Consider the following 13,448-nt stretch of genomic DNA (forward strand, 5'->3'; position numbering starts at 1 on the left):
TTAGGCTCTTAGCAAGCATCTAGGCAGGGCTACATTAATAAATTTTGAGACTGGTGGCTCAGCTGAAATCTCCGGTTAAAATAGAGCACAGAGCATCGTGGAGCTCATTAAAGATTAATGATGATAAAATCCTAGTTTGGGTGGAGGGTGTGATGTCTACACACATGCACAGATTTTCTAACTCTATTAAACTCACTTGCAAAATCAGCAGTACTTGCATGCACACAGAGGATGTACAACTATTGGAATGGGTTTTTTCAGCAAAGGAGCAATGAACTGCCCTCAGTAATGAATGTCCTGACTCCTTAGAGAGAAAGACACTGTGTTTATACATATGTGTGTGCATATTTGTAACAACATTCTACTCACCTTTCTTCCAATTGTATTTCATTGCAAAATTCAACAACTGGCATGTTAATATGTGTGTCTTACTGCACAATATAAATGAAGAAGCATGCTTTCCCATAGACTGGTGCTGATATAGTACACTTGGGATTCTGAGTCTAGTCTTTGTAAGCTTGGCCTGTCATCTCTTCTCTCATGTCTGCAGTTTATCAGGATGCACACAGTAGGAGTGTGTCTCATAGGGCCTAGAAATACTGAACAACTTTTTTTGTCAGCCTCAGATTTTAAAGCCACAGCCTATATATTTTTCAGTCTGGCTCTTTACATGCAACATCATCTTTGCATTTGATGGGAGATACGAAAAGACCACAGTGAAAAAAAAAAAACACCTTGAGTTACAACTCAGTTTCAATACAAACAAAGCAATTTAGAAATAAAGAGGATAGGAGCTAGGAAAGTAATTTTGCCTTATTCTCACAATTTATAAAATTGATTTAAATTTCTTGTAGATAAATTCTGCAAATTTCTTGCAGCAGGGTCTTCCCTATTGTTTACCTTAAGAGCATTGTATGCCTTGTGTAAACATAACTGTAGCGGAACATTAATAAGCAATGATTAATTCTTAATTACCACTGTTATACTTTTAAGGAAACTTTTATATTGTTTGCCCATCTGTATGCAAATATGTACCTCATACAGTGTGTGTTTAAAAAAGTAAGGAGCAATGTCTGTTTTGCAAACACGCATGTGTGAGAGTTGCCATACAGGGTATGCTCTTTGCAAGCCTCTGGAGAATGGTCACAGCAATAATCTACACCAGATGTCTTTCACAATAGTTTTTGAAGCACAGTTATTAGGCAGGTCTCAAACCCCTGGACTTGCCAGTGCCTCAAAATCCTGGTAACACTGTACTAATGATCTTATGTTAACAGTTTGTTATACAACCAGTGGTCAGCACTTTAGAGAGTGTTTTTGGCCTGGAGATGAGGGTGAGGGATGACATGGAGCTTAGAATTTTAACATTGGCATACACTGGAGCTCAAAGGTAGGCCAAAAGAGCAGGCTTCTTTTTCCCTAATAAAAATGACAGACAAGCCAATCAACATCTAGAATGAACTTTCCAGTATGAACTGGCCCCTTGGAAGCCTTGCCACCTTCCCCTCATGTCACTTTATCATGTATATCTAACACTTTTAAAAAAGAATTTAATGTCAATGAAAAAATAAACACTGAACAACAACAACAACAACAACAACAACAATAATAATAATAATAATAATAATAATAATTAATGGTTCTATTTTTGGGCTAGAAAAGCTGAGTTATAGTGGTCTTTCAGCCTAGAGAAGAGTAACTATGTCAACCATGCAGGAACTATGCTTCAGGTTACATACACTGGGTCACTTTCAGGTCATAGAAAACTGCCCAGCATGGAATAAGGTTGACAGGAAATGCCTCCTGTTTTAAAGATTGATGTTTTCACAAGCACTTGCCTATGTGGCATTTAAAGGTTTATCTCACTGACTTTTATTGTGATTTATACAGTATGGAAACTTTGATTTCTCAGTGTTGATGAGTGAAAACTGCCCTGTTCTAAGGAGTTTTTTTGGATCACATGAAAATTAATGATAAAAAATATTAGTTCAGTGACTTCGTAATGAATTTGAATGAAGGGTGTTTTTTTCTACTGTGTATGTGTGTGTGTGTGTGTGTGTAGGTATGACTTCTTGGAGGTGTATGACGGGGACAGTGAGAAAGCAAGTCTGGTAGGGAAGTACTGTGGTAAGATTGCTCCATCCCCAATCACCTCCAGTGGAAATTTACTGCTGATCAAATTCACCTCTGACTACGAGACCACTGGTGCTGGCTTCAGCATCCGCTATGAGGTGCACAGAGCAGGTCTGGCTGACACACACACAAAGTTGATGTTTAGCACTTGGATATCTTTTTGTACACATGCTCACACATGCAGAGACCTTACCTCAATATCATGTGGTGACTGTACGACAGAGTATTTGCTATAAAATACATGTCAGTGGCTATCTGTGCCTGAAACATTCATGACATGTTCCTGCTGGGATGGTGCTTTTTCCAAGTGACAGGAAACCCTGGCGGTTGTCGGGCTTACCACAGTTGCATATGTACAAGATATGGCAATGTTTGTAGACATCCCATTCCAGATTTAGTCCCCCCTTTGCTGGCATAGTAACCTCCACTCTTCAGGGAAGGCTTTCTACCAGAGGCCTGGGGCCCAGTCATTGTTCCAATTCATCCCAAAGGTGTTCAGTGGAGTTGAGGTCAGGATTCTCTGCAGGCCACTCGAGTTCGTCGACTCTAACCTTGGCAAACCATGTCTTCATGGACCTTGATTTTTGCACTGGGGCATTGTCAAGCTGGAACATGTTTGGGCCCCTTAGTTCCAGTGAAGGGAAATTGCAATGCTACAGCATACAAAGACATCCTTTACAAAAAATCCTTTACAGTTGTGTGCTTCCACCTTTGTGGCAACAGTTTGGGGAAGTCCCATTTACGATTGTGACGGTCAGCTGTCCAAATACCTTTAGCCATATAGTGTAAATACAAAGGTGTGGTTTTCGACCAAATATATTTCAATGTTATGAATTCAAATGCTCTTTAATTTTCATTATTAAAAATTAAATTAAACTTTTTTATTCAAATCTTTGTCATTTTTCCTGACATAGCTTCAAAAAGAATGAATTTTTGTGAATTTGTATTTTATATTTAAGACAATATTTTTTTTAGGCAAATATAAAACTGAGAATATAAGAACATTCAATTTTACTTACCTCCTATCCATCAGGGGCAGCGTTCACTGCCTGACCTCACTAATGCTCATGTGGGTGAATGGGCAGAAATCCCCACATTCATGTTTCAAAATCTAGTGGAAAGCCTTACCAAAAGAGTGGAGATATAGCAACAACAGGGGGACCAACTTTTGAATGAGATGTTCAGCAAGACCATATGGTCATAATGGGCAAGTGTCCACATACTTTTGGCCATATAGTGTATTTTTTAGTGTTCAGGTATTCCCATTTTAACAAAAATCAAGTATATATTAAATTTTTCTTTGGTGTTTACAAATTCAGATTCAATAATTCAGTTTTCAGATATTCATAAACTTTTATACAGGTTGCTTATTTCAGTGCTCAGATTCAACCAGTCAAATTCAGGCTGAAAAATTCAATATGAAAAATTCAAGTTTAAGATGTTGGGCTACACAGGAGTATGCAAAGGCAGTCGAGCCTCAAGAATGCTGTGATGGTTTTTTTTTACATCCCCTGCTGTCAAATTCCATCAAATGCCTCTCCCTCGCAGGAGCTCGCGCCTGTATCACTATATCAACAGAACACTGCAAAGCCAATTGTGGATTGAATCAGATTTAAAAAGGAGATTGATTCTTTTCACTATCATGTGTTCATTAATGGGAGTCTGCAGTGGAAGTGTGGGGGAATAAGTGAATTATATCATGGCACACCTTTCTTTGTACTTGTTGTTGTTTATGTTGTACTTTATGAGAGGGAGTTACAGACAAAATTCAAACTTTATCTCCCTCTCGTACCATTATACTCTCTCACACACACTAGCAAATCACTTACACACACTGTCAAACCATTTTCACACACTATCAAACTTCTTTCACATACCTTTATACTTGTCATACTTTCTCTCACGCAGGCTTTGGGTGTGTATGAGAGAGAATTAGGGTGTGTGAAAGACTTTGATAGTGTGCGAGACAGATTTTGAGTATATGAGAGAGAAAGACTTTGGGTGTGTATGAGAGAGACTTTGAGTGTGCATGAGACAGATTTTGAGTGTGTGTGAGAAAGAGATACATGGTTAGTGCATGAGAGAGACTTTGAGTGTGTGAGAGAGCGTTTGATGTTCACAGTTTCTGATTGGCTTACAAACTCCAGTGCAATTTTCCCTCCTTCACCTCTCCCAGTCCTCCGAGTAATATGGGATGCCAAGCAGGGGCAAAATGAGCCCAAGCAATAAATGAAAACCATGCAATCTGTATTCTGAACAATATTTTAAATTCACCAGAGAACAATATGTCAAACCTTCTCCATCGAAATGCAGTAGGTTGTAACTGAATACAAATACATTATTAGGATAGAACAGATAAACCGCCCTGAACAAATACAAATATCTGTATTGACTGTACATGGAGGTCTCTAAAATCCTCTGAAACTAATGAAAGGTCAAGAAGATAATTTATCAGGGAGGCTGCCAAGAGACCTATGACAAAATTAAAGGAGCTGTATGGATATCTGGCCACTGTATGCTGGTCACTCCCTTGTCACTGGTCACTCCCTGCGTTCAAAGGCCACACCCTACCATTAGTATGGCACAGATTGTATTAATTTCAACTTTATACGCCTGTTCATTTCAATTTTATACAACTGCATTATTTTCAACTTTGTTACTAATCATATGCAAAGAAAACAGACAAAATCATTAACTTGCGTGCAGCATCGTTATATTTACTGACCTGCTGAATAATTTTTTTTAGTGTATATGTCATCATTCAGCTCACTTTGACACAATCACACACATGCTCAGCTTACTGTCAGAGAGAGAGAGAGTGCGAGTATAAAAAACACAAATAGGCATCAGGTATGCCACATTATAACTCGCTCATTCCTCCACACTCCTTCTGCAGACACATGATAGTTAAAAGATAGTTTTCCTTTTGTAATCGGATTCAAATCCACAATTGCCTTTGCAGTGTTCTGTTGATATAGTGATATAGAAAGGGAGGCATTTGAGGCAGAGGATGTAAAACAGCACAACACACTCCAGGTACGATTGCATTTGCCTACCCCTAGGTACCCCAAATGTTAAACTTGAAATTTTTTGTATAGAATTTTGCCACTTGAATTTCACTCAAGGGCGTAGTTTTAGCATGGACGCAAGGGACGCGTCCCAACCAATGTTCAGCGATTACTAAATTGTCCCCACCAATAATTTTATACCCTCCAAAAAACAGATTCTCATTGGGTGCAACAGGAAGGGTTAAATTCGGTTCCTTTCTGGCTTCCTACCAATAGATATCTTCCTATCGTTGCAAAAATCCTTGATATTTTGATTCTGATTGGGTTATCAGGAACACATGCAATGTGATTGGCTGTGCCTTACCTTGCTGTCACTTGACAATACATTTGGTTGGCAGCACGACGAGACAGCGTGACAGACTGAGACAGTAGCCTAGATATCGAAGATATGGCAGCCAAAAGAAAGAAGGTCGATATAAGGAGCTATTTTGTAAAGAATCCTGTAAGTCACTTATAGTCAAGTCCGCTAATGAAATTTGTTCAACTTAATAACGTTAATGACATAGTTGGGTTTTGGTGCACACCATATAGTATAACAGGCTAATCGTCTGCACGATTCTAATTGACATGCATAGGCTATCCCATTTTGTCAGGTGACCGAACCAACAAATAGCTCAGACAGCGATGGAGAGACAGGGTCACAGGTGAATGATGAATGTGACCTGATAGGCTGTATGTGAAGCTGTGTGACTGCATATATGGAATGTCTCATTTAATAGGTGACAGAGGCAGCTCAGCCTTGTTGTAGCTCAGAAAGCAAAGCAAGGGTACAGGTGAATCTGAATGCTATTTTGATACAATGGACTACTAGCATCGTGATAAATGTTAAAGGCAAGCTAATGCCCACTGGCACCGACATGATTTGGGATGCGTCAGAATTCTAAACTTTAGCGCTGTTGTCAAGCATGTGCATAGCAGCACAAGTAGTGCACAGTTTTAACTAACAACATTATTTGCTCCACTGAAAACAATGGGTCAAAGGTGAGGTTCATTAAGTATATAGTTATGGTTTAAATATAGGGATAAAATGTATGTAATCTATTTAAAATGAGGGGTGGGACTAATTGCATAATGTGGTCTATCTCTAAGGAAACTGGTACATCTGTAGTGAGCAACAGGGAGAGGAGCAGTGAGAGTGAGGAAGAACAGTGTATAAGTGGAGATTTTCAGGAGCTCATTGAAAATAAGCCAAACCAGCCTAACCCCAAACACATCCCAGTTCAAGCACTGTCCTGTAGGGTCCTCCATTTTCAGGAGAGGTGATACAAAGACTATCCATGGCTGCATTATAGCCCTGCAGTGAAGGGGATTCTCTGTTTTAACTGTGTGAAGACATATGTTGTACATAAAAGTACTATGTCAAAAAAAGGCAGATCCTGCTTTCTCCTCCAAAGGGTTGACTAACTGGAAAAATGCTCTAGAAATATTTGAATGCCATCAGAATTCTCAATCCCCTCATCATGCAGTCACAGTTTGTGCTCAAGAAGCAGCTCCAATAGATGCACAACTATCAAGTGCATGGTCAAAACAACAGGATAATGCCAGACACTGCTTACAAAGCATTGTGGGTTCAATACAGTTCCTCACCAGGCAGGGTTTGGCATTGCGTGGCCATGGAAAGGAAGATGGTAACCTGTTTCAGCATTTAAAATATAAATCCAAAGATGATCCTTGCCTTTGTGACTGGCTGTCCCATTGTCATGACTATACCAGTGCAAAATGAGATTTTGCAGTTGTTAGCAAACTGCATTGTCAGAAATATTGCACAAACTATCCAGTCTCTTTCTGTCCTGCAGTATTCCATAATCATAGATGGTTCTCAGGACGTCTCAGGTGCAGAACAAGAGTCTATATGTTTTAGATATGTGGATGAGGACCTGGTTCCACATGAAGCTTTTGTTGGCTTATATGAGGTCACAGGAACTACTGGAGTGGAGATAGCCAAAGTAGCTGAGGATGTGCTTCTGAGGCTGAATATTCCGATGGCGTGTTTAAGATCTGGATCTGGATCTAACACAGGTGCAAGGGCAAATGGATTGCATGAGAGGTTTGAAAAGGGCAAAACAGTGCTTGGGCTTCTTTTGGCATTGGAAGTTATCGAGGAGCTAGAATGTCTCAACAAATCCCTGCAGAAACGGACTGCAACTATTGCAGGAATGAAAAGCTCAATAGAGTGTGTCAGAGCCACTCTACAGTTGAAAAGAACTGAAACAAAATTTAAAGAGATCTTTGATAAAGCAGTGCAAATGGTGGACTCTCTTGGCATTGAGCCCATTCAGATCCCTCACCAGAGGAAGCCACCAAAAAGATACACGGGGGGGCTAGCCCACACACTCCCAAGTCACCTGAGGAGCATTACAGAGCAGAGTTTTACAAAGTGTTGGATAGTGTAGATGTTCAGTTTCAAGAGAGGTTCAATCAACCAGATCTAGGAGTCTTGCAGAAGCTGGAAGAAATTCTGCTCACTGGAGAGGTGGATAGCATTGTGGATCAGTATCCAGAAATTAACATGCAGACTCTAAAGGTTCAGCTAGCCATGTTCAGGTCCAAATATACATTTACATCTAGTACAGAAGTTCTTGAGAGGAATGCCAGTGGAAGTGAGGGGTCTGTTTGATCAAGTTGAGGTACTTGTAAGGTTACTTTTAGTCATTCCTGTGTCATCTGCTGAAGCTGAAAGAAGTTTCAGTGCCCTCAGAAGACTGAAACATGGCTCAGATCAGAATCTTAGGTCCCCACCAATGCCAAGAGCAAATCTACTTGATTTGACTGGTTAAATCTGAGCACTGAAATGAGCAAACTGAATACAGGTTTTGAATGAATGAAAACTGAATTATTGTATCTGAATTTAAATTTGTGAACATTGAAAAAATATTTGAATATATATACACAAGAATTTTTTTGTTTGTTTTTTGAAAACATGAATTTTATACTGTGAATCTCAGAACACTGAAATAAAACTAATTAGAACTTCACAGAGATTAATTCAAAGTAAATACATTACAAACGTGTGGTTTTCAACCTAATTTATTTCACTATGATGAATTCAATGATCATTTGCATTATTTAGAATTCAATGACTTTTTAAATTAGGGGGCCAGGCACTGAAGGTGCATAGGCACCCTATTGTTATTCTATGTTTTCTTATTAGGGGGCCAAGCACCAAGGGTGCATAGGCACCATATTGTTATTCTATATTTTTAGGGGGCCAAGCACCAAAGGTGTATAGGCTCCCTATTGATATTTTATATTTTCTTATTAGGGGGCCAATCACTAATATTCTATGTCTTCTTTTTCTTCTTCTGGCTAGGTTGTCTATGGAAGCTCATAGAACTGTCTGGTATAAAGTTGTGAAATTTTGCACACTGATTGGGGAAGGTCTAAGGAACATTCTGACCAAATTTGGGCCAAGTGTTGCCAATGTTCTAGCGCCACCATCGGGTCACCATTTGGGCCTAATTTGGAATTACATTTATGGTCATAACTTTTGAACCGTGTGTCCAAAATTACTTACTCTGAAGATATAATAATTTTGGCCCTGGATTCACTGGACTCCCTGGGTCCGAGACGAGTTCAATGCATCCTATGACGCCAAATTAGATTTTCCGCCATCTTGGATTTAGTCAAAAAAAGTTATCAAAAGAATTTTGATAATTCCAAATGGTTTATCTGTAATGGGCCAGCGAATCTGAAGGCGAAGCCACCAAACAGGAATTAAGGCTGTATCTCAGTAATGACTTTGCGCACTGACACAAAACTTCTCGACCATGACCTGAGGCTATGCAACAAATTGTGTGCCAGCGCCACCTACTCTTCAAAAATAACAATAATATGCTAAAAAATGCTTACATCTAACTGCTGTTCTTGCTACTCCTCCTCCATATTTTGTCCAGTCTTCACCAAATTTGGCTCACGTCACCTTCATCTAGACCTTCATCTAGACCTTTCCTCCTACAGTCAGAGAATTCTGCCACTGTCCTTGGTCAAAACATACACTTGAATCCCTTTGCCTAAAGTTATGGCTCTGCTTTTCTGTGATTGCTTAAGCAACTGTGATTGCTTAGCAATTGTAGCATGTCTGTGAATGTGTGGCTCACCAAGTCTGGGTGCTTGGCCCCCAAAAATGCTTGGCCTCCAAAAATGCTTTAATTATTATTTTTTAAAATTCAAATCTAAGTGCCATTTTTTTTGCTTCCATATGTCTTAAAGTTCTATGGCTTTCTGGTCTTGTCAGTTACAGAATGTTCCAGAAACTTCACTGCTCTAAGTGGGTTGATACAAACACCAGGCTTCCCTGATAAATACCCCAACAACCTTGAGTGCACCTTTATCATCTTTGCCCCAAAGATGTCAGAGATTGTGTTGGAGTTTGAGAGCTTTGACATGGAACCTGACATCACAGCACCAGCTGGAGCCTCATGCCGATTCGACTACTTAGAGGTCTGGGACGGATACCCAACAGGTAGAGAGAGGCCCCGCACATGACCCATGACCCTAGAGCTGTGAGGTCGCAATGCTGCGTGTCTGCATGAGTCAGGATGAGTCACTTAATAATCATATTTCTTTTAGTAGCATCACAAAGTAGTAAAGCTACTGTATTTATATACAATTAATATAAACATTCTATATTTAAAATTTTGAATCTGTCATGTTATGTGTCCATCAAGTGCAGTTGGCTTAAGGTTATTGCTACCAGTTAATGTTTAATGTTAACATTTAATGTTAATTGCGTATTTGCTGGTTTTTAATGGATGTAAACTGCACAGTATACTGTTTTTATCAAGCTGGCTCCATTACAAGAAAAGACTGACATTTACGAAGATTACTAGAAAGATTACTAGGAGAAAATTAGTAGAAAGGCAGATTTAACACCATGTTGAGTTTTGTTCTCTGCATTGTATTTTATTGAGATTATGTGATACTGACAATTTTGTGTGTATATTAACTGTACATGGTACTTGATGGAATGAGTGCCCTCTCTCTCTCTCAGTTGGCCCTCATATTGGAAGATATTGTGGTTCCAGTAGTCCAGGCCGGGTTGTGTCATACACTGGCATTTTGTCCCTCTCCATCCACACAGACAACGCCATCACAAAGGAGGGCTTCTCATCCAATTACAGGATCCGGTCCAACCAAGAACCCAGCCATGAGCAAGCCAGTTAGTACTGCTCACTGATAATCATCCTGTCATTTATTATGAAGAACAGTGTTATTAACATTCAAGTTTTTTTGCTCTTGAGTGGCACAGTTGTCTACACATTTGCCCAGTCCTGAGCAAATTGTGAGTTTGCACACTGACAATTCCAACAACACTTCCAACCACATTCAGATTTTACATATCATTGCCTGAGCAGCAGTTGGAAAAGATGTGGTGACTGGATTTACATGGATCAGGGGAAGCACAACACCTCTCACCCTCCCAGATTAGTAACATACATATGATGGTGGAAATAGTGGGTGAGAACTGGCTACAGCTAAACTGATAGAAAATTAGGTGGGAAAGCATTAAAATCTTTGTCCTAGAACAGCTGTTTTTTCATTCCTGTCTTTCTGAGTAATCCCAGGACACAGGTTGATTTAGAATACGAAGCTGAATGTTCCTTTTATGATAAAGATTAGAAAGAACTCAGTTTTCTATTCCATTTCAGAACATACTAGCACTGGCGTCAGCATCACCAAGATTCAATCTCACAATCTCCCAACAATAGGAAGAGTGCTATTCTATTATGCTACTCAGGAGCTACTGCATAGATATTTGCATGCATTGTCTTTCATACATAATTATTTTAGGAAGCTTTCAGAAACATACACTGTGATGGCTCTCGAGTGGCACAACAGAAAAGTGTTTGCTTTTTCATTAGGGGATCACAGGATCAAATTTCCAACAATGCCACAGTCATATGTGGCCAGGAGCCAGGGAAGAAAAATTAGACTTGCTCTTTGTGTGGAAGGGAAGTCATACTCTTTCTCCCTTGTCACTGTGCAGATAGTGCTTTCCTCCAAGTGTGTTACCTTGCTGTGTGACGCAGAATGAGCAGCAGTTCGAAAAGATGTGTTTGGCTGTGTCACAGGTCTCGAATGAACCAAGTGTTAGATTTCACTGTCAAATGATACGGGAGAGCTGATGGGTGGAAATTGGCTGGTGACCAATTTGGGGAGAAAAGGGGAATGAAAGAAATGCACGTTGTAATAATTTGCTACAATTTATGTCTTTCCCTATTATACAAACTTCTTTCAGATCTACCCTAGTTTACATTCACTTTACAAATATTTGGAAATATTCTCAGCCAGTAAAAGTGCAAAAATATCTACTCTGAAAGAATTTTACTGAAGAACAGTGCAATAATTCCTTGAGCTTCTCAGCTCCCTAGATTAAATACTTCTTTCTTGAAGACACCTCAGTCTAAGAATTGCTGACTGAATGTATGGGTGTGTTATAGATGAGTGCCTGTCTCCTTTGGGAATGGAATCCGGTGAGATAAGTGATGAGAGAATTGCCGCGTCATCTCAGTACAATCCCAGCTGGTCTCCCTTCCGTTCACGATTAAACTACCACGATAATGGCTGGACACCATCAGAAGATTCTGCCAGGGAATGGATACAGGTACAAACACACATACTCACATACAACCATTCCGCACCTAAAGTCTGTGATGCACCAAAATGTCAAAGGAACTTTTGGCTTTGTCTTTTGGTTCACATGTATACACACCTGAAAAATCTACAGACCTACTAACAGCTCTCCCATTGCAATAAAAAAAGTAAAATAAATATTGGAACTACATTTGTGTGTGTGTGTGTGTGTGTGTGTTAGGGGGGGTGTTAGGTGCAGATTCTGTACCACATTATGGCCCAAGAATGTCCACATAATGAATGGAACACATGATGTGGACATTTGGCTGGTGCTTTCCATTAAAAAAATTAAAACAGATGAAATATTTCCATTTTGGTACTGTACATAAGATTAAGTTTTAATTAATACACAAATCACTGAAAGTACCTCATAAAGTTATCAATAAAAGTATGTATCTGGGTATGTGGAAGAAGCCAAATGGCATGTATGTGGAAAACTAAAGCAGACAATAATGATTATTTTTTAAAATTTATTTATGCCTACTAAGGTTTATGTTTGCATTTAATAATACAACCAAGGAAAAATTTAACTGTATTTAACTAAAAACAGTTGAGTTTCTCACAAATGCATAACATTTTTCCTAGTTTCCTTGATTGACATGTTATGGTTTCCACTGTTGTAGATGTAGGAAGGGTTTCCTCCCATAGTGAAGATGTATTTATAGACCAGGCTGATGATTCTGGCGCATTTAGGAAAACAAGTCCATCTGGAGAACACATCCATGTCTGAGAAACAATGTCTTGGAGGATGAAAGGACAGGAGAGAGGCAGGGATATAGAGAGACAGGGATAGAGAGAGAGAGAGAGAGAGAGAGAGAGAGAGAGAGAGAGAGAGAAAGAGAGAGAGAAGATGAGAAAATGTAGCATGGCCAGTAATAATATCCAGCTTGTTTCTTTCACACTAATTTTCTAACGCTGATTGGATTTGAATGAGTTAAGCCTAAATTCAATAAAATGCTGTTCTTGTGGATTCTACTGAATAGCAGATACTACTCTGTATTAGGGGAAGACTATTCATTTTTACTACTCATTTTTTTAGGCTACACTATTAACGATTTGGTGCAATAAATGTGCAATAAATGCAATAAAATAATATATCTGTGTATCATGTTACACTATTTAAGAATGTACAGTATAAGTTCTGAAAATGCACTCATTTGGACACGCTGGAGACTCGGCAGAAACAATTGATTAACTGTGAGCACAGTGCACTGCAGAGTTTCTTATAGCTTATTGATGGATGAAGGATGTGATGTCTACAGCAGCTTCTGGGAGGTTTAACTTCATGTTAAACTCTAGCCTCAGTAGTGTCCGAAAACTAGTCTGGATCATTCTCTTTTATATAATAATAATAATACATTTTATTTATAAAGCACTTTACATTTTAAAGAAAATCTCAAAGTGCTACAAAAAACAGCAATTAAAACCAGCTGCCAACTGAGATTAGCACAGAAACTTAAACTATATTAAAACACTTTTTAAAAAGGTACGTTTTTAAACCCCTTTTAAAACCATCAGTCATTTGTATATGTATATGGCATACAGCTGACTGGAGAATTGACTTCATGTAGTCTGAAATATTTTCAGACAAACAATTAAAGTAGATTTTGTGTG

General features: G+C 39.0%; 1 protein-coding gene across 14 annotated transcripts in view; it reads left to right on the forward strand.

The window, feature by feature from the left end:
- LOC113543049 (neuropilin-1a) overlaps positions 1-13,448 on the forward strand; it is a 136,900-nt gene that overhangs the window by 88,121 nt on the left and 35,331 nt on the right. For 13 of the 14 annotated variants that reach the window (XR_008300662.1, XM_034314907.2, XM_053227613.1 and 10 more), the window contains 4 exons: positions 2,063-2,244; positions 9,436-9,663; positions 10,192-10,359; positions 11,642-11,805. Coding sequence is in view for 13 of the 14 variants with exons in the window: in XM_034314907.2 (XP_034170798.2) it covers positions 2,063-2,244; positions 9,436-9,663; positions 10,192-10,359; positions 11,642-11,805 (742 nt within the window). In the remaining variant the exon portion in view is untranslated. The remainder of the gene's footprint in view (positions 1-2,062; positions 2,245-9,435; positions 9,664-10,191; positions 10,360-11,641; positions 11,806-13,448) is intronic. The other variant, XM_034314910.2, reaches the window with a different exon arrangement.

This window comes from Pangasianodon hypophthalmus, chromosome 21, assembly GCF_027358585.1.
Source record: "Pangasianodon hypophthalmus isolate fPanHyp1 chromosome 21, fPanHyp1.pri, whole genome shotgun sequence".
Lineage (NCBI taxonomy): Eukaryota > Metazoa > Chordata > Actinopteri > Siluriformes > Pangasiidae > Pangasianodon > Pangasianodon hypophthalmus.